Raw genomic sequence first — 21,120 nt, 5'->3', positions numbered from 1 at the left:
AAGGGGACCCAAAACCATACACAGTACTCCAGATGTGATCTACAATTGAAGCAAGACTCCTTTACTCCTGTACTCAAATCCTCTTGCAATAAAGACCAACATACCATTTGCCTTCCTAATTGCTTGCTGCATCGGCTTTCAGTGACTTACGAATAAGGACACCCAGGTCCCTTTGGGCATCAACATTTCCCAGTCTCTCACCATTTAAGAAATACTCTGCATTTCTGTTTTTCCTTCAAAACTTCACATCTTTCCACATTGCCATGTTCTTGCCCACTCACTTAGCCTGTCAAAATCCCCTTGAAGCCTCTTAGCATCCTCCTCACAACTCACATTCCCAGCTAGTTTTGATTGATCAGCAAACTTGGAAATATTATTTTTGGTCCCTATATCAAAATCATTGATATAGATTGTTAACGGCAAGGGCCAAAGCACTAATGTTTACAGTCAGCCTGTCAACCTGAGATTTATGTTGAACAAGCAGTCGGAAAGAACTGAGGCAGTGAAGAGACAATCAAGTTAATGTTACAAGGGTTCCAAGAATGCACAATGGTCATGGCAACAGTTGCTTCAGAAGACTGCCAAAATTGAAAATAAACAATAGCTTGAGAGATGAATGGAGATGCTTAGATACATTTATGGTTGAGAGAGGAAATTGAGGTAGAAAATACAAGGGATTCCAGCAAGTATCAAAGAAACAAGGAGAATTGGCAGAATGAGAGAGGAAAGCAAAATAAAATGAACATGTTGTACAGTTTATGAAGTTTCCTTTCACTCTGTGCTACTTTTTTTTTCAATCTTAGTGGTTTACCCTATCAACATCTTGGATCAAAAACCTCTAACAGTGAGTGTCAGCTGTGGTTCTGTAGGTAGCACTCTCAGCGATGATTCAGAAGGTTGTGGGTTCAAGTTTCAGACCAGAGACTCGGGGCTGAATTTTAGGCTGATCGGGTGCACGCGCCACCCGATTGGACGCGAAATTGCACAAGATGACGTCTGGCAAGCGTCCCGACATCATCCCGCGCTCGCACAATGTTTCAGTTGGCGGGCGGGCACAAAAGTTGGAAGCACGTCCACCGACGATTAAGAGGCCAATTAAGTTTATTAAAGATGCAGTTGTCTCCGATTTTTCGTGGTCGCGAATTGGCAGGTGGACTTTGCATTTTTCACGAAACCCCATCCAAGGGCAGGATGAGGTGTCCGTTATTAAATGAAAGGAAAATAAAAATCAATGGACGGCATTTTTATCCGGGGCAGAATTTTGCCTCGATGGACGGGCGGGCCTGGGAACGGCCGCGCAGCCAACTGCTGCCCCCGATTGGGCCCCAACCGCAATTACACGGTGGCCGGCCAATTATCAGCCAGCCAGCGTCAAACACACCCAGCAGCGCTCAGCACTGCCGGGGTGGTGGGGGCGAGAGGAGTGCGCGCACTGTAGCTCGCGCATGCGCATGGGTGGGCGCCATAAAAAGTCCCTGAGACACAGAGCTGCCTCGGGGAGCTGAAGATTTTTGACCATAAAGATATTTAAAATCACGAACACATGTCCCCTCGTGTGACTCTGTCACACGAGCAGGGACGTGTTAAATAGGAGTGTGAAAAGTTACTATTTGTTTTTAATCACTGGTCGAAACCTCGTCTCGCCTGTGGATAAGGTTTCGCCAAAAATGCAAAGGTCGCTTGGCTTTTTCACTCGCATGCCAACTGAACAGTTGGACGAGTAGCGAAAAATTGTACCCAATTAATTGGTTAAGGGCCTTAATAGACCGCTTAATTGTCAGTGAGCGTGCTGCCGACTCCCACGCACACCCGCAGATATATCGAGTGTCAATTTATGCTCGTTTAGGTTGGACCACTCGACAAGAGCAAAGTTCTGCCCCATGTATATGTCCAGGTGAGTGATTGTCATGCTTGGACATTTTTTTCCTGATTTAAAAAAACTTTATTTAATGCTTTTCAGGTCTTCAGCTCCCTGAGACAGCTCCCTCCCTTCGGGGAGCTTTCTGTCAGCGCTTGCCCACCTCCCACCACCGCCCCCCCCCCCAGTGATGCTGAGCTTCTCAGTGTGTGTTTCACGCTGGTTGGCCATTGATTGGCCAGCCAGCGTAAAATGCGTTTGGGGTGGGAGGGGTGGTGCTGATCGCGGTCAGCAGTCCGTTCCCTCACCGATTCTGGACCTGCCAATCGCACCCGCCCATTGACCTAAAAGTCCTGCCCCTGATGACAAAACTCTAGACTGACATTACCAGTGCAGGACAGGTGGAGTGCTGCACTGTTGGAGGTGCTGGCTTTCAGCTATGTTAAACCAAGGACCTGTCTGCCCAGCCAGGTGGACGTAAAAGACCCCAAGGCATCATTTCAAAGAAGAGTTGGAGAGTTAACCCCGATGTAACTAGCCAAAATATATGCCTCATTCAACATCACATATCATATGGCTGTGATCACTTTGCTGTTTGTGGGAGCTTGCTGTGCATAATTGGCTGTGTGTTTCCTACATTACAACAGTGACTACACTTCAATAAGTATTTCATGGCCTGTAAAGTGCTCTGGGATATCCTGTGGCTGTGAAAGGTGCTGTATGAATGCAAGTCTTCTTTGTTTCCACCATAGTGTTGGTGCTACCTGATTTATGCCTGTATAGGAAAATACACAGGCAAAAACAATAATGAAATTCTGAAAGACATTGGAACACAGTCATTAAAAACCTGAGAAACTTAAATTTCTGAATTGCCACTTTGAGAGAAAAATTCCTCTGCTCCGTTTTTATGTAGCTAAATTGCTAACCTATTCCAGCTCCATGAGTTAGAAAGAGCTACTTTGCTTTAGGACTTAGATGAAGCATTCTCATCGACACTCAGATTGGAGTCAGCTTGTTTCCAAATGCTTGACTCTGTGTTTTGCAGTCTTCATGTCCGTTTTCTCGCCCACCTCACCTGAAAACCTATTTTAATTTTTATTTTCAGTGTTTCTGAGGAAGGATTTTCTGATAATTGCTGGAGCTGCCTCGTTTCTCCACTCAGTGATTGAAATAGCAACATTTCAGTTCTACTCAGCATGCCTGCATCAATTTAAGCCATTTGGATACAATGAAGTCCTGTCAGTCACCACTAATAATATCTTGTTAGTGTTTCTGTTGCCAGGCCTTGATGGTGAAGAAACCATTTTCATTGTCGTGAGTCAATAATAGTCAAGAGGCAAAATTCCTACAGAAATTTAGTTCCTGGTCTGGGTGACTGTGATGTGTAATGGTGGTGGTGTGTTACAGATTACTCAGGGAGCCTGAGTTACTGTGACAATGTGTACTTTTACCTGTATGTTGTTGTCTGGAGCTATAATGACGGTACAGGCTCCAACATTCTTTCTATCACATGGCTGACAAGGAATCTTCTCTTACCACCTGCCGTTGGCGTGTGTTGGAAGGATTTGCAGGTTGATACTCAAGCCTGTTTGGCCACATTATGCAACTTCCTTGGCCATCAAGTCCTGGAGTGAGACTCAAAACTGGAGCTTCTGATTCAGACGCAGAGGTGCTACCTGCTGTGCCACAAGACCTCAGCGTATGTACTAGAGCAGAGCAAACCCAAAACTATAGCCATGAAACATTTGTTGGATATTTTAGTCTGCGAATGAGTAGTGTGTTTGTGTGATGTTCCTCTGAATGAGTTAATCCCATTTAATTTGGTTAATGCCTGGAATAAGGTGGCAGACAAAGGGGTATTACACAAATACGTTCAGCCTTTTTTGGGTTAATGCAATCAATAGTAATTTCAGGGCTAATCTTCATGTAAATCAGTTCCAAACCAGGCTGATACTGAACTCCGTATTTACTCTAACAGCTATTGCAGGTTTAACCGTGAGCTGAATCTGTGCCAAATCTATCCTAGATTATAAACCAAAGCCTCAATAAGAGGTAAAGATACAACTAATCTGGAACATTATAACCTGCTTAATTTCAGACTGACATAGATCAGCTCAGTTCATTGGTAATATAGAAATCCACCCCCCCCCCCCATCCGCCTCCCCCCCCACTTCCCACACCTGCTCCCCTCACCTCGGGATGGTTTGAAAACAACACCATTGTAGATCAAAATTATGTCTATGTAAATTTAAAATAAAATTCCAGATGACTTGGACTAACCTGAGTCTGCTGAATTAAGAATAGTTCTGTGCTGTGGAATCATGCCCCAGGGGTTGAACTGAAACATGAATTCCTTGGAACAGGGGACGCATAGACTTTAATGCCAGGTTTTTACACTGAATCATGCTGCACTTGGCAGGGGATCTCTCTAATTGTGTGCAGGCTCGAATACTGTATAAGCAACACATCTGGAGAATAGTTTCCAAAGACATACGCTAGAGTGTGTTTAACGCTGTAATCCCAACTGAGACATCTCACTACTCTTCGTAATGAAATGGAAGTTACTGCTGAAAATACATTCAGAAGGTTTTAAACTCTGGGTATTTGATCATTGGAAACAAAAAGGCTAAAAAGAGCGACATTATCAGTGACATTGTCCGTTTCTTTTTAACAGGGGGAGCGTGGACCAGATGGAAGTCGAGGTGCCAAAGGTTATCCTGGCAGGCAGGTGCAGTAAATCTTCTCGTGCCGTGCAGTTTAACACAGAGAAAATGTTGATATGTTTGCAAAACACGTTTAATTGAGATTCTATGAAGCAACCCAAAAGGCACATTATTGTGAGGTGATGGAGGCTGAATGAGCTAACAAGAGAGCTATTTGAAACAGGTGCATTGAGCATCACATAGAAACACAGCTGATTAGAATTCCAACCCTCAACTTTCCAGCACTGAAGTACGGACAACATGGGTGAATTATCATAGTGTCTGTCCCTTAGCAAAATATGGTGCGAGCGTGGTACAGAAGTTGAACAGTTGCATTTGGAGTATAATGGCAGAGTTAGGTGTGCGTTTTTTTAATGGTAACTGTATTTATTAATCAGAAAGCACCTGTATTTTTGCTATCCCTGGTTCTGGGCTCACCTTTATTCCACTAGTGTAGATGTTGTTTTAAATATCTATAATTGGAACTGGGTCAAGATCCTGGAACTCCCTGGCTGACAGCATGGTGGGAGTGCCTTTACCACACAGACTGCAGAGAAGTTGAAGAAGACCTTCCATTCTCTAGGGCAATGAGTGATGGGCAATAAATGCCTACAATTCCCACATTCCAAGAATGAGATTAAAAATGAATCATCATGGTATATCCATTACCTAGCAGTAAGCCCGTTCACTACGCAATCAATTATATTATGCAGACAGCTACACACCTTTGATGGACTAGTGTCCCATCCTGGGTGTACCCCACCTAGCGTCCATTGCCTATTGGGATAGGCTCTTACTCCCCGCGACCCTGAATTGGATGAAACGGTTCTGGAAAAGTGAGCGACTGAGTGAGACAGCAACATGCCATAAGGCAATGTAGTTGTGAGTCAAACAATAATGATTATAACAAGCTCCATGAGCAAGGTTGCTTACTTTCATCTGTAACTCAAGAGGGTATTCCATAATTTGAGTGCTGCCACACTTGATATCCATGTAAAAATGGCATCTTTATATGCAGAGTTCCAAAGGCAAGACAGAACATTTAGACATTGAATTAATTAGTTTAATCTGCTCTATACATGTATAATCTGACAGTATTTAAATAAATGTTTTACTCAATTGACAGCAGGTAAAAAATAAGCCCCGTGGGAAAATTTCAGTGTTCAGACTGAAATGTGTATTATGTATTTTTATCTAGTCTAATAAAAGAGGACTTATTTTTATATGATGTATGACCCACTTCTCTCATCATCAAGTAACTAATTAGCCCAGGATTTCTGTTTGCTTATGAAATTGCTTTGCCTTTTCTTTCAAGTTTGAGGAGAAAGGAAACACATACAAACCCAATTTGGATTCCAGAACCTCAAAAATATTAAAGTTTCTGAACAAACCAATGAACGATACAGCTATTGAGAACATTGTATTCAATAAAAACCCATTCCTTATTCAATTTCATGGTATTTGGCAAGAATGATACTTTAGTGCTATTTTGACACTGGAAGCAAATCACTTTTTTGTGAAAGATTGTTTTTTTTTCTCTCCAAAATGTTAATCAGACTGGAAAATGCAGTGATCCTACCCTAGTTCTGCTTTTTATTTTTCCTTGTGGGAAGGGAATGCATAACATCTGACTGTCTTCGCTCCAATAGAAACAAATAAGCCAAGTGAAATCAGGAAGGCATTCAGAGAGCTACATGAAATTTATTGGATGAGCTCCCTGGTGACTACATATTCTTTATTCCAATCAAAGATCAATTCATATTTGATGTAAGAATGGAGTAGATACTGTGCCAGCTGGAACTTAAGCATACAGAACTCCAGGGAGATTGTTAATTTAGATTAATTTACATTTATCTATCCATATACATTGGCAAATAACTTGTAAATACATGAGGGACAATGTCTGTTGAGCAAAAATCTTTGCCATCGTTGGTTTTTAGTTTGAAGTAATTCATGGTGCTTCAGTCCCTAGTCACATCTGGATTGGGGTTTTCTGCTTCTATGCTTGCAAGCCTGTGACTTTATACTTGTTTACTATAATGGGTGGGAAATCGCAGGCTGGCAAGTGGAGAAGCATAAAGCACAGCCCCTGATGTTTCCAGATTTCTCCCAAATTTTATAAATTGCTCTGTTAATCACAGTGTAGTACCTGCTATATTCCAGAGCTTTTGAAATGACCAATGTAGCTTGAACATATGGTGTGTCGAAGTATATTGAAAGTGAAATACTTTTATCGTAAACTCTTTTTAGAAAGTATGGTTGATCAACCAAGAAAATCTTCAGAAGGACTGCTTCATAGTACTGTAGGTGCTTGACACGCCACCAAAGCAGATATTTGCTTTGGTTAGTAAGCACTAAACAGCCATAAATATGCACAGGGCTACTGTTGGAGACTAACGAGTATGCCTTTGCTCAGATATAGAGACCAAAGCTGTGCTCAGTACACCAGGGGGAGAATTTTCTCCCCGTCTGGGGGATTATGCAGGGATGAGCGCGCAGCCGATTGGTGCCCCCAATCAGCTGGACACTGCCATTTTATGTGGGCAGGCCAATAAAGGCCCGCCCAGCGTGACAGGTACCCGGAGGAGCTGAGTGCTCCTTGTGTGGGCGGAGGGGGTTGCCTGAGTCGGGGAGTGTCTGTGAAAGAGCGCTGAAATCTCCCCTCTGTTACTTTCACCTGTGAAATATTGTAGAAAGGTTAAAAAAAAATTTAAGGACATGTCCCCTCATGTGAAACCGTCTTATAAACTGGGACATGTCCATTAATTTTATTTAAAAATTTTTCAAACACTTTAAAAGTGTTCATGAAACATCCCACCCGTGGATGAGGTTCCATGAAAAATGCGAAGGCCGCCTGGGCTCTTCGCCTGCCTCCCCGCCAACCTTAAGTTTGGACTGGCAGCTCAGCTAATTGCTTTATTGGCTTTTTAAATGAAAATCTAAATGATGTGCAGTGACGTCAGGTGTCATTTTACGCCTCGGCGAGCAGGCCCTGCCCCCGCTCGCCGAACCGAAGATTCTGCCCCAGGTGTGATTTCGCCAAAACCCTTTACAGTTGCAGCAAGACCTGCTCACTCTTGTACTTCAATCCCCTTGCAGTAAAGGCCATCATGCCATTTGTCATCCTATTTGCTTGCTGCGCCTGCATGCTAACTTTCTGTTTCCCTTGCACGAGCACACCCAAGTCTCTCTGAATATCAACGTTTAGAAGGTTTCGCCCCTTTTAAAAGACATTAAAATTGTAGCAGGGGTGCACATTTACCTGAAAATCCCTCTCTACCATTTGTTAGTTTTGAACTGTATTTTAACTTCCTGATGTCAGCATTGCAAAGATTGGTTTGTGTTAGATCATGACAACAAAATGTAAATAAAGTTAGGGCAGAATAAAAATCCCTAAGTGTTTTTAAAAGATAAATATATTTGTGAAATAGCATAAAATGCCTGTTTAAGAACAAATACAACGAGATATATGGTCCTGATTTTAACTCTCCCCACTTGGTGGGAACCAAGTGAGAACTGTTAAAGTGAACCAGGGCAGCTTACCCACTCCTTTCCTGTCCTGATCTGGCCACTGATTCTAAGTTGCTGGTGGCAAGGACACTTGCCCCAAGCTGGTGAAGTCCCCTTTAAATATGCAGATTATGTTGCGGTGACACCTTCAGGACCCCGTCCCAGGCCTGAGCCTGGGAGCAATGGTGGTGTCACACCAGACCAAATCTGCCAGAAGTGACACACAATGGTGAGTTTTTAAAATATATTTTTCTTTGTGGGTCAGGAGGAACAGGGATGTGTTCTCCTGACTCTCCTCCTTCGCCCAGACTACTCTCTCCACGCACTACCCGGGGTGTTTCTCTCCCACACCTCTGTCTTGTTCCAAGGCCATTCTGGTGGGGTACCCATGACGGCCCCCTGCTCCCCCCCCCCCCACTCCCCACGAAATTCCACTCCCACCCACAGACCAAACAGTAATTCTTGACAGGTCCGATCTTGCAAGCGGTAGCCATACCTGGGAGCTGTAATCTCTCAGGACTTTAGCATTGCGAGCTTGTCACTTGCCTTCCGTCCACCACCCGCTGATCCTGCCTTGAGTTAAAATCATGGCCGTCGCTGCTATAATTTCCTCTTTTGAATCTGTTGTTTCTTTTCCAGGGTTTTCCGGGCCCAATGGGAAAACAGGGATCAAAAGGAAATCGGGTAAGTGATTAGGCTGAAGCCATCTCTTGCTTTCTATGAAACCAAATGGTTTGGTTAAATGTGTCGTTAAAGTTGTTTCAGTGATTATCTCTCCATTGTGGATAATCCTCTTACTGAGGCACATGTGAGGGTCTTGTAGACAACCAGTCAACCAAATCCCAGTAAAAAGCTCACATTGATTTAGATCGGTCCTTTTGTATTACCAGGGGCTGTGCTTGCTGTTAACTGAGGTTCCTAACAGCTTAATTATTATGTTTATTAATGTAAAAGAAAAATCAAAACTGTTTCAAATCTTAGTAAACAATTTTCAGGTACTGAACCCTGTCTAGAAAGAGGTGGGACCAAACATCATGTATTGGCAGCATTTTAACTTGTGCCTTTTACCTTATTGTAAATGGAACAACAGCAGCTTCTTTGGTCCATTTCCCTCATTACACGCGATCCAGGAATAGACACGATAGGCTTAATGCCTTTTAGTTCTTACTTCCTTAATTTATTTCCTCATGGTAGACAAGGTGAAAGATCTTCAGATGAGTCTCTGAAGAAGTCATATGGATTCGAAACGTTAACTCTGTTTCTCTCTCCACAGACACTGTCAGACCTGCTGAGTTTTTCCAGCATTTTCTGTTTTTATTTCAGATTCCCAGCATCCGCAGTATTTTGCTTTTATATTATAAAACATCTTCATGACTGTGCTAAGACTATACAAACTTGAATATTAACCTATTCCTGGAGATAATCTCCAATGGTAATTAAGTTGATGTTTCTTCATTTTTGTCATCCTCGACACATTAATACTTCTGGTTTCTCACCATTTTCTGTCATTATCAGGTATTTGTATCCGTCAACCACAGATCAGTTCAGGGAAAGATGGTGGCATAGTGGTAATGTCACTAGTAATCCGGAGGCTCAGGCTAATGCTGTGGGAACATGGGTTCAAATCCGACCACGGTAGCTGGTGCAATTAATAAATCTGGAATGTAGCTAGTCTCAGTGATGGTGACCATGACAACAACACCATTGGTTGTTGTAAAAACCCATCTAGTTCACTAATGCCCCTTTAGGGAAGGAAATCTGCCACCCTTGACTCCAGGCTCCCATTAATGTGGTTGACTCTTAACTGGCCTAGCAAGATACTCAGTTCAAGGGGCAATTTGGGATGGGCAACAAATGCTTGCCCTGCTCCAGGGATGCCCACATTGCATAAAAGAATTAATACAAACATGTCAAGCCCAACACTAAAGATAGCAAGGCACTTATAATGGATAGTTATGGCTTCTGCCTTCATTGCCTGTTCAGTAAACATGTTCTCTTATCAGGAAGATGGGACTATCAGTGACAATTTCACTGTGCAAGTTGAAGCATGGCAAGACTGATTCTGTGCTAACTGACCCAGTGCCAACCAAATACCCAAGTATTAGCTCCCAATTTGTCTGGTGTGTACCATCCTGTACTAGGATACTGGAGGGTCTGGGTGATGAGGAAAGATTGGACAGGCTAGGGTTGTTTTCCTTGGAGCAGCAAAGGTTGAGAGCGGTCCTGATAGAGTTGTATAAGATTATGGGAGGGGCATAGATTTAAGGTAAGAGATGGAAGGCTAAGAGGGGAGTTGAGGAGACATTTTTTTGGAACTCATTGCCTGAAAGGGTGCTCGAGTCAGAAACCCTTGTAACACTTAAGAAGTATTTAGCTATTCACTTGCATTGCCATAGCCTCCAGGGCTATGGGCCAAGTGCTGGATCTTGTTGACCAGTGTGGACATGATGGACTGAATGGCCTCCTTCCATGCTGTAAACGTCTATGAGTTTATGAGTCAATACTGGGGAATAGTCACATGAATTATGTCTCATTAAGATGACTTGACATTGTACTGTGTCACCTACATATCCTTCCCAGCTCCCGTGTTTTATATAAGGCAACCATTGTGGTTCCCATAAATTCTATTTCTCTTTCGTCTCAGATCTTTGAACAAGTTCCTCAAATGAAAGAGTTGAAAACAGTAACGTTGCTTCAGAACATGCAGTCTGTATGTATGGGATTGGCTGTCCACCAACCTTAACACACTTTCACAATATCCATTTTCACTTGGCTATCTAGTTTTGTCATTAAATTAAATGTCCTAAAAAAAGTGGTTTTCAGGATCTCAGCAAACAGTACAAGGTGCTCCTCTCTTATCACCCTCAGTTCGGCCCAACCAGTCCATGCTGGTGTTTATGCTCCACTCAAGCCTCCTCCCATCATTCCTCATCAAAAAATGCTATTGTGACCATCTCCTTCATATGCTTGTCTAGCTTCCCCTTAAATACATCTATACTATTCACCTCAACCTTTCCCTGTGGTAGTGAGTGACACTTTTTTCACCACTCTTTCGGTGAAGAAGTTTCTTCTGAATTCCCTATTGATTTATTGGTGACTATTTTATATTGATGGTCACTAGTTATGCTTTGCCCCACACAAGGAAACACTCTTTCCCAGGAGATTTGTCTCCTCATCAAAAATAGGAAGTTTCAATTGGTGGACATAAGCCCTGGCAAAGTGTCTTGCCAAAAGGCTGGGATGTGGTGGTATGGAGTGGTCTCCACTCAGTTGAAAGGAGATTTGGATCACAGTAGAACACCTCTTCCATGCATCATTCTGACAATGGCCATCTGTGTACTCCCCAGTACGAGGCTGTTCAGAAAGTCCTTGCAGTTGAGCCTATTTTGTGAATGGTTCAGTTGTCCCAGCTAATGGTCAGCCCTGTGCACCAGATCAGAGATGGTCGTTCTACTGCAAACTCTTCCTCAGTCATCACCTTCATCATTGTTGGCCATAGATATGCTATTGTTCCTTGACGGCTCCTGAGAAGACTTGCACTTGAGAAGTGTGCATACAGAATTAATGGACTGCAGCAGAATGCACATAGGATATTAAAGGGCTTGAACATAAACATTCTACAACAACAGGAACAAATTATATTTACATGGCGCCTTCAACGTAATGAAATGCCCCAAGACGCTTCACAGGAGTACAATAAAAGAAAGTGTGACAAAGAGCCACATGATGAGATATTAGGTCAGATAATCAAAAGCTTAGTCAACGAGATAAGTTTTAAGAAATATCTTAAAGGAGGGAAGTGAGGTTGAGAGGCAGAGAGGTGTAGGGAGGGAATTACAGAGCTTAGGACCTAGGCAGTTGAAGGCACGGTCACCAACGGTGGGGCCATTATAATTGGAAATGCACGAGAGGCCATAATTAGAAGAATGCAGATATGTTGGAGGGTTATGTGGTTGGAGGAGCTTACAGTGATAGGGAGGGGCGAGAAGGCCATGAAGGGATTTGAAAACAAGGATTCTGTCCCCTATTCAGGACAAACTGTAGATACAAGGTACCATGTTAATCTGGTACACTGCTAAAAGCAAGTTGGGATCTAATCAGGACATCCAACAATACTATTGTTGCAATATTATTGGTGCTTGGCCATACCATATGTTAGCACTTGAATCAACATCTGCCTTGCTGTGTCTCTGTGTTATTGCTCCACACAACGTTGCACAAAGGCCAAGTGAGTTCCAGAAATATTTCACTGATCAGTCCTATTTTGTGCCATTCTACTCAAGCTGAATATACATCAAATTCTTCTTGAAAGTTATCATTTTTATTCAGGATATTGATGCCCCTTCACTTTATCTATTGCTATGGTGGTTTGAACTGGATTGTTCATTCTATAATGTGGAAGTATCCAGAACACCTGCCCTTTTCAAATCACTAGACTAGAATCTTTTGAGGAATTTTGTCAGTTCTTTGTAGGATGTGAACTATGTCCTAAAAAAGGACATAATGGAGATTAGCAATGTGGCTTATGGAATGTTTCCTCTACTGCTATCTCACCCTTTGGCTCAGTTAAAAATCATTCCACAGGGGAGTTTTAACAAGTGTCCATCAATGAATCCTCACATCTTTAAGAAGCATTACTGTTTGGACTTACAAACTCTGGATGCTTTACATTTGGCAACAAGCTCTGACTCTACCTCTTCCTAAGTTACTATTTGGCCAGTTTCCCGCAGTGTGTGCGCGCAGAGGTTGCCAAAAATGAAGAAGAAAGGTTAGCTGTATTGCAGACTCATAGTCATTCCTCAAAGATCAGGAATCCTCCAGCCGCCGCAGACCCACCCTGTTCTTCCATCACCCCACATAGGCAGTTGGTTCATTGAAGTATATATGTTTCCAGGGATTTTCCAGTCAGAACACAATGAGGCTTCAGGGACATAGCTTACCCAATAAATTATGCGAGAGCAGAGGAAGACATGTGATGATGTTCCTGACATTGTATATCACAGCTTCAAAATGCCTTGTTGGGAGGCTGTGGCTTGTGACTTTTGCCTGGATAACAGTGCTGAGGAATAAGTTCGCTATAGCAGCGTGTGGAGGATGGTTTCAATTTGAAGAACTGAGAAAAACCTACAGTATTGGTAATCCCCCTCTTCATGTTTTTCAAATGTTAGTAAGACCCTTTAAACATTGTTTTCTTGATCTTCCCCGTTAGCCTGGGGGTAGCTGGGGAGCAAGTGCACCACCAAATGTAGTAGTAAACTCTTTGGACAAAAGGTCCCAGCTTTGATTCCCAATCCTTGCTGTGAGTTAATTTTAGCTGGAGCAGCAGTTATTGCCAATTTGCTGAGATGTGGAAGCAGCCTGTACTCCTGCTGAATGCTCTCTGGCGGCCCATTCTAGAAAGTGTATGACTAAGAGCAGGGTTGGGTCTAGGATTAAATAGACCGATGATTTCTGTCTAGGTTCGTGCTTGAAGAGACGCCCCTTTTACAACAATAATGTAACCTTATCCTAGCATGAATCAACACCTCCAGAAGGAGAGAAAGTTCTGGTGAAGAAAATAAAATTGTCTAAATAAATTAAAGTCCTTTTCAGTTTAGAATATTTATAACTCAGCTGTTTCCAGTCTAATTGGTGTATCAGTACCATTAATTGTAGACCACGCAGGAGAGACTGTGATAAAGTCTATGTTTAAGTGATTACATTATCATTCAGGAATGTTCACCATTTTCATCTGAGGAAGAAAATAAATGGCGTAGAGGTTTTAAAATGACTTGTGTGAAATAAATTATTCTGACTAGAAATAGCTACTATGTTATGGTGATGTATATTTGTTGGAAAATCAAGATAGAGAACAGGTGGAGTCTTGTATTTATTTGACGCATTCGGCTCATTACTCAATTCATCACTACTCAATGTTATCATTGTTTTTATGTGCTATTATTGTCAGGTTTCAGTAGGATTGTAAATGTGATTCACCAACTACCTCTTAACTTGCAGCTCCAGTGTCTTCTACAGAGTAAATCCTCTTGAATGTTGACTACTCTTTAACGCACAAGAAATCAAGACTTGGCGTGACGTGGTAGCTTCAGTGATAGTCTCTCAGTTAGGAGATCTGAGAATGAATCCCAGGTTTCACCAAGATAATGTGTTTCCTTACTATTAGTCTGGTTAAAATAGATGGAGAGTGGAGAGTTCTATTCCCTTTCACTTTCCATTTCTCTGTGCTTATTCATAGTTCTTTTCAGATTTAGCATGATTGTATCTGTGGAAGGAGTGATAGGCCACATTGTTTCCCATCCTACTGACCAAGAATAGTGAATCAGCAAAGTGGAGATGTAAGAGAAAATTTGAATATAGAGAAAATTACCAACCCATTAAACTGGGTGTTATGGTTCTTTTGACAATACCTGAGACAATATTACTCCAGATGTAACTTGACTCCAGACCTATAGTCAAAACATTTCTTCTTAAAATTGCTGGTTGTCAATTTTTCTCCTTACTTGGAGTACCTCCGGTAAGCCTTTCTTCTGGAGCTTGGACAAAAGACAGACAGTGGGTGGCTTTAGCATTTGGTGTATCCTCAAGTGACAACTGTGCTACCAGCACTGGTGTTGATCGTACCTTGCCCAGGCGGCTGATTTTTGGTAGTGTAATGCTGTGAATAAAGGCTTGATCTCTTCACTTTAGCAGATTCAGAATTCCAGTCGTACTAATGCCAGGTGCAATGGCACATGTAATACTGAGGCAGTCTTCCCACTCATTGCTGACAGTTATTATAAACAGATATTTTGTTGATACCCTGTTAACAATGAATCAATCCATCGCGAGGAATAATCAGGATTTTTTTTAAATGTCCTGTGAATTATTCATTCAAACCAGTACAGCTTAAAAGTTGTTTTCAGATATTGTTAATCTGAAAAGGATGAATATTTTATGGATTGATAAAGAACAGTATGATCTAAAAATTTGAAACTAGACCAACAAATATGTGATTTTTGGAAAAATGTAAGCACAGGGTAGGATAAACTAAATATTTTATGGCAATTTTCAGAGAAAGACAATATTATGCTAAATAGTGCAGAGTCGTGACCTGCAAGCAAGTACGTGAGGCCCTCATAGCCACCAGATTCCATAAGGATGATGAGTTGCAGTGAATACCCTTTTTTACAAGTGCCCTCCATCAGGGGCCAACATGAACACCAGTGTTGCTATTCCTCTCATTTCAACCATGCGCTTCAATATGAGAGTGAATAGTTACACATCAGACTCACATTGTCCTGATCCTTTGAAGGATGCTGAAGCCTCAGGAGCGTGTCCTTGTTGAGATGAGGTGCTAACTGGAGGAGGGAGTCCCGGCATCAGACGTCAGAAGGTGCTGCCTCTTCAAGCATCTCTCCAGTCTCCCAGTCGCAGCGGCAGCCTACAAGAGTGAGGAGTTGTTCCACTAACCTCAGTGGACTCGTAGCCATATGCCTTCAATCTGACAAAGCTCCTCAAGGAGATCCATCTCCAGCAATGGGACAACGTATTCTATGTAACCTTGATGGTGAAACTGATAGGTAACACTTGGGCCAAGGATGTTTCGCTGGTGTGCATCTAATCAGAGATGACTCATTCCTCTGTGTTGCCTTCTTCTCTATCATATTAACACGCAGCACTCTCAGTTAGGGATGCTGGCCTTCTATTACCCTCACCTTACTATGCATGGGGACCACCTGAGGATGGTGATGTTCAACCACTTGTGGGCCAGACATTAAAATGCCTCCTCTTTAAGTCACACATTGTGCCCTTGTGGCCAGCTCTGGCCCTTGTGGACTTCAAAATTTTCAGACACCATGAGGCCCTCAAGGTGAGGAGTCATTGCTAATAAAGAGCAGACTTTAGCTTCAGTACATCCTTGCTGCTATCCCATTGCTCCCCTCAACATTGTCTAAAGCTATGATATGTGCTTCCACAGCATGCACAAAGGCTCTATTGACTGCCAAAAATCACCATTTGCAATGAGCATCACATGTCTCGGCGAGTGCTTAGGTGATGGGATGAACAACGCTGCATCTCAACATTATGACGAAAGCCTTGTGGCCACAATCCATACAATTACAGGTTGAGAAACAATCAAGGCTGTAGGTTCGAGCACCAAGGCACTAATGTGGCTGAGAGGGGCAGAACTTTGACACCTTGGGGTGGCAAGGTGCTCCCACTTGTTGGTGAGCTTAGCAGATGTACACTTGGAAAGTCAGTAAACAGGAACGCACACAAGCTGACTATGGGCTCATAGCGTGAAAACCCTGACAGATGACAGAGAGCACATGGAGTTGCATGATACATGACATTTCTCCATGCTTAAACACATCTTTCCTTCTACACAACACCTTCACCTTTCAAGAATGCAGACGAGATAGGAGAACACCTCTGCTTTAATCTTACACAGCCAAGAACAAACATGACATGACCCTGCAAAGCATGTGAACGAGGTTCCTCCCACAAGCACACTGAACATTAGGGTCAAGGCATCACTGAGGTTGAGAATGATCTGAAGAGCGGCACACACTGTGGTGATATGGAAGCACACTACATAGATGAGAGACCTATGATAGTGACATATGTGATAAGTGGGGGGAGGCACCATGGTATCACACCTGATTGACAGCAACACAGCTCATCGTAAAAAGGTGATATACACAAGAGGAGATGTGAAATTGGTGCGATTCTATTTACATTTGTCAACATTATACACATTATGTGATCAGCCGTGCCACCATTGTGCTCCTAAATTTTTTAACCTTCCAAACCCCACCACCACATCTGGGTGCATCCCTTGACATCCCACAGTCGAGCTACAGGCAGCCTGCTGACTGCTATGTACTGTTGTCTGTGATGACTTTGGCAGGCATCCTCTGGAGGGCTGATACGTGGAGGATTTCGGCCTGCTTTCGGGGTCCTGCTGTGGGCCAGTTGCAGCCTCCTCGGCCTGTGGAGCAGGAGCTGATGGGGACACGGGAGGAGGGGATTTGCATCAGTTGGACACTCCCGGAGTCACCTGGGTGGATGACCCCGGGGTGTTGAGCTGCTGGTGGTCCTTCCTATGGGTACTGGAGGGCACCTGACTGACTACTTGAAGAGAAGGGGCAGCTGGAGTGAGATCAATATAATATAAAACCAAAATACTGCAGATGCTGGGAACTTGAAATAAAAACGGAAAATGTTGGAAGACTCAGCGGATCATCTGGTGGCATCTGTGGAGAAAGAAACAGAGTTAACGTGTTGAGTCTGCATGAATCTTCTTCAGAGCTGAAAGGTGCTCCCCCTCCAGGTGTAGCCACTGACGGATGCCACCAATGGCTGCAGCAATGGAGTGCTGCTCCTGCAGTAGTGCAGGATTGATGTCCTCCCAGTGTTGACCTCGGTGCGTTGGCAAGCTGGCGCTATCACCTGAGACTGAATGTGGATGGACTCCTCCGTCATCTATAGCAATCTGAGGAACGCAGCTGACATCCCTTCCTGATGTCCCCGTGATTGTTGCTGCAGCTCCACCAACTGACTTAGGACCAAGTTCAGAGGTTCGTCATCTGACTCGGACTCAGCAGAATCGTGGCCTCCGGCAATCCTCCGAATGCCGGCGACCTCAGATGTCCCTGCCCCTGCCTGCTGTGCACCAGATGTGACCCCAAGGCTGCATTAGAACTTTGTCCCACCGAGGTGCGTGTCTCTACGCTGGTGGAGGATGTGGGTGAGTGCTGTGATGGGTCTTCAACGTTGATGTCCTTGGGTTCCTCATCTGAGATGATGTCGGGGCTCGAGCTAAGGGCTTGGCTGGTTGAGGACCTCGGGTGCTTCGCAGGGGTGCCCATGAAAGAAAGCAGAGATAATTAGTGCATGGCTGGCAGCTGTAAAACAGAACAATGCACTCTCAGTATCGTTGTTTGAGGGATGAGCTGGTGCAAGATCCTCACATGGGTGTTTGCCACCGACCTCGCCATCGCAGCAGGCACAGTCCACATCCTCTCTGGCCAGCTCGATGGCTCTGTTCTCGAATGCAGTGAGGACCTTGAGTTCTGGCATTCCACCCCGAGTCTGGGACCTTTCCCTGTGATTGTGTGCGAGTTTGTCCTGCATAAAGACAGATGGAGAGTGTGAGCAGGACACATGCCAGGGTAAGTGGTAAGGATGCCTGGCATGGGTGGTGATTGGAGCCATGAACGCAAGCTCCAGAGTAGATGAGCCCAGATGGAGAAGGTATGTGTGAGAGTGAATGGTGATATCCCTTGAACTGGCAGTGTGTTATATTCCTGTGAATGTGTGATGGATTTGTGAGTGTGTTAGTTGAGAGTGATGAGATGGTTGACTTACCCTGGCGGAACGGATGAGATCATTCATCCTATTTCCGCACTGGGTGGCTGACCTCCTCTGTGCAGCATTAGCACTGATCACCGCTGCTACTGCCTCCCAAGCCGGAGTGGTGAAGTTGGTGCATCTCCTCCAGCCATCACGGGGGTAGAGGACATCGTGGCGGGCCCCCGCGGCGTCCAGCAAGCGTTCCAGTGAGGCGTCAGCAAACTTGGTGTCTGCCGTCTTCTTGACTTTCAGGGAGCAGCCCTGGGCTGCAGACATTGAGAACACTGTGCACGGCTACTGTTTAAATATGGTGCCCCGAGTGAGAGCGTGGTGAACTCACGGTGGGGTGGGAAAATCAGAAGCCGCCCGCCCGTGATCTGGAGGGTTTCCCATGGGGCATAATTAACTAATGCGGTGGGAAGCGGGACAATATGGTGCGAAAACCCGCCACTGAGGGTTTTTCACACCCGCTGCCACACTTGGTGCACCAAGGAGGAAATCCCGCCCTGAGCATTAAGCCTTTGGCACTTATTCCTTCTTCACTCAAAAATATAAGGGGCTGAATCTTCAGCTGGGCAGGCGGGCATGCGCCCGAGCCAACCAAGCGTAAAACGTCGGGCGAGGGTCCTGACGTCATCACGCAGTCGTGCGATATTTCAGCCGGCGGGCGCGCACCAGAGTGGGCAGCCTTTTAAGAAGAAATTATATGTCCAGCCTTACGGTTGGTGGGCAGGTGAAAAAGCCAAGTGGCCTTTGCAATTTTTTTTTTTGGAAACCTCATCCACGGGCGGGATGAGGTTTTCAACAGCCCCACGTAGGCCTTAATTGGCCCGCCAGCGTGAAATCATAGTGTGGCCCCAGTCGCGGGCAGCAGTTGACTTCCCGACCGCACCCCCCCCTCCGCCAAGCCCGCCCAACATGGGCAAAATCCTGCCCAAGAATTCCAAAACTTATTGAGAGTTTGGAAGCTTAACTACAAAGCTGGATTTCGCCACCATTTTGATATTTAAATGATTGCTGTGTGTGTGGCCGGAAGAAAATTTTCAATTTAGATGTGATGTACCGTTCACTCCTTCAAAACTATTAGTGTCTTTCCGTCATTTCGAAATATCTAAAAATATAGTTGATACAATAGTTCACTGTATTGGTGCTCCAACACACTGGGTCACTGGAATGAAAGGGAAGAGAAAGTGTTACATTTATAATGTGCTTATTGTACCTCTCTAGGGAATGTCCCAAAGAGCTTCATTGTCAGTGAATTACTTTGATGTGCAATTACTATTGTTATGTAGGCAAAGAGTATTGGAATATAGGTTCTTGTCTGCAATATTTGTTTCCACACTTGGCAGGTCCCCAGTCTCCCTTTTACTGCCAAGAGGTTCCCTGCTGAGATGGGGTTTTAAATCAAAGAGGAGAAAAGGAAAGAGCGGGACACTCGAGGCTGTTCACTCTCACTTTCTAACAGCCACTGGTACAGTGGAATGGACAGGGCTTGGGAATGGAGCGCCTGCCTGCTTTCTGACCTGAATAATGGAGCGCATTGTCCACTGGGGGAATCAAACGAACTGAAGCAATATGGATTGAAAAGCTCTGAATGTGTTTTACACAGTCAAAAAACAGAATGAGCAGAACGTTCTCAATCCTAACTTTCCTGACGAGGATTGGGAATTTGCTTTGTGAGGAAAGTGCTCACTTCTTGGCTTAACCAATTCTTGTACTTTCTTTGAAAATTAAATTTTCCTTAATGGATTGGCATATTAAGTCAAGAAGTGAGCACTTTCCTCACAAAACAAATTCCCAATCCTTGTCAGGAAAGTTAGGATTTAGAACGTTCTGCTCATTCTGTATTTCGACCGTGTAAAGTACATTCAGAGCTTTTCAATCCATATTGCTTCAGTTCTTTAGATTCCTCCGATGGACAATGCACTTCATTATTCAGGTCGGAAAGCAGGCAGGTGCTCCATTCCCAAGCCCTGTCGATTCCACTGTACCAGCGGCTGTTAGAAAGTGAGAGTGAACAGCCTTGAGTGTCCCGCCCTTTCATTTTTTCCTCTTTGGTAACAAGGATCGGTTGTTCTAACTGTTTAACTTTCCATTGCCGTCAGCAACTAACCCATCTTCAGTTCAAACAATTAATATAAATTGACTTACCTCCATCCATAATAATGTCAAGCGATTTACTCTTTGTGGGAGCAATTTTGACTGTTCCCCAATGTAGAACTAATACTGGTTAAGCTAATCCAAAAATCATGACTGGTCATATTATAATTTTACAGTTGGTGCACTGTCTCAATGATAGTGAAGTTATAAAGAAATACTTCCTATTATAAAAACTAGACCCCTTTCCAGTCATCTGTCAGCTTCCAGTTGTTGGCTGCAGAATTTTCAGGTAATGGTTAATGCTCTGGAACTGATTCTGTGTTAGGAGGCAGGATGAAGAACATTCAGAAAGAAGGATTTAACAGGTTTGCTTTGGGGAGGACTAGGCCCAGGCCAGTGAAGTGGTCTAAAGGTAAACTGTGCTTCTGGAAAGTCCTCACACGTCATATTGACCAGTGATTGAGGAATTTAAGAATGAATCCCACTGCCTGTGAATGGAAGGGTCCACGGGAATTGGGGAGAGTGATGAAATGCAGCACAGCACACCTAATCAGAAGAGAGATGCATTTCAGCTGTAAAGCAGATTAGACTATTGATCCTCACCCTCAGATTCAA

At 43.9% G+C, this 21,120-nt stretch overlaps 1 protein-coding gene across 2 annotated transcripts in view; it reads left to right on the top strand.

Annotated features, from left to right (window-relative positions):
* The window catches only part of col27a1b (collagen, type XXVII, alpha 1b), a 598,999-nt gene that overhangs the window by 162,275 nt on the left and 415,604 nt on the right, over positions 1 to 21,120 (top strand). For both annotated transcript variants that reach the window (XM_041193458.1, XM_041193459.1), the window contains exons 9-10: positions 4,533 to 4,586; positions 8,710 to 8,754. In XM_041193458.1, coding sequence (XP_041049392.1) covers positions 4,533 to 4,586; positions 8,710 to 8,754 — 99 coding nt within the window. The remainder of the gene's footprint in view (positions 1 to 4,532; positions 4,587 to 8,709; positions 8,755 to 21,120) is intronic.

The sequence above is a fragment of the Carcharodon carcharias genome, chromosome 8 (genome assembly GCF_017639515.1).
Source record: "Carcharodon carcharias isolate sCarCar2 chromosome 8, sCarCar2.pri, whole genome shotgun sequence".
Taxonomy (NCBI): domain Eukaryota; kingdom Metazoa; phylum Chordata; class Chondrichthyes; order Lamniformes; family Lamnidae; genus Carcharodon; species Carcharodon carcharias.
Note: the sequence above shows the minus strand (reverse complement) of the source record. Positions and strands in the feature narration are given on the sequence as shown.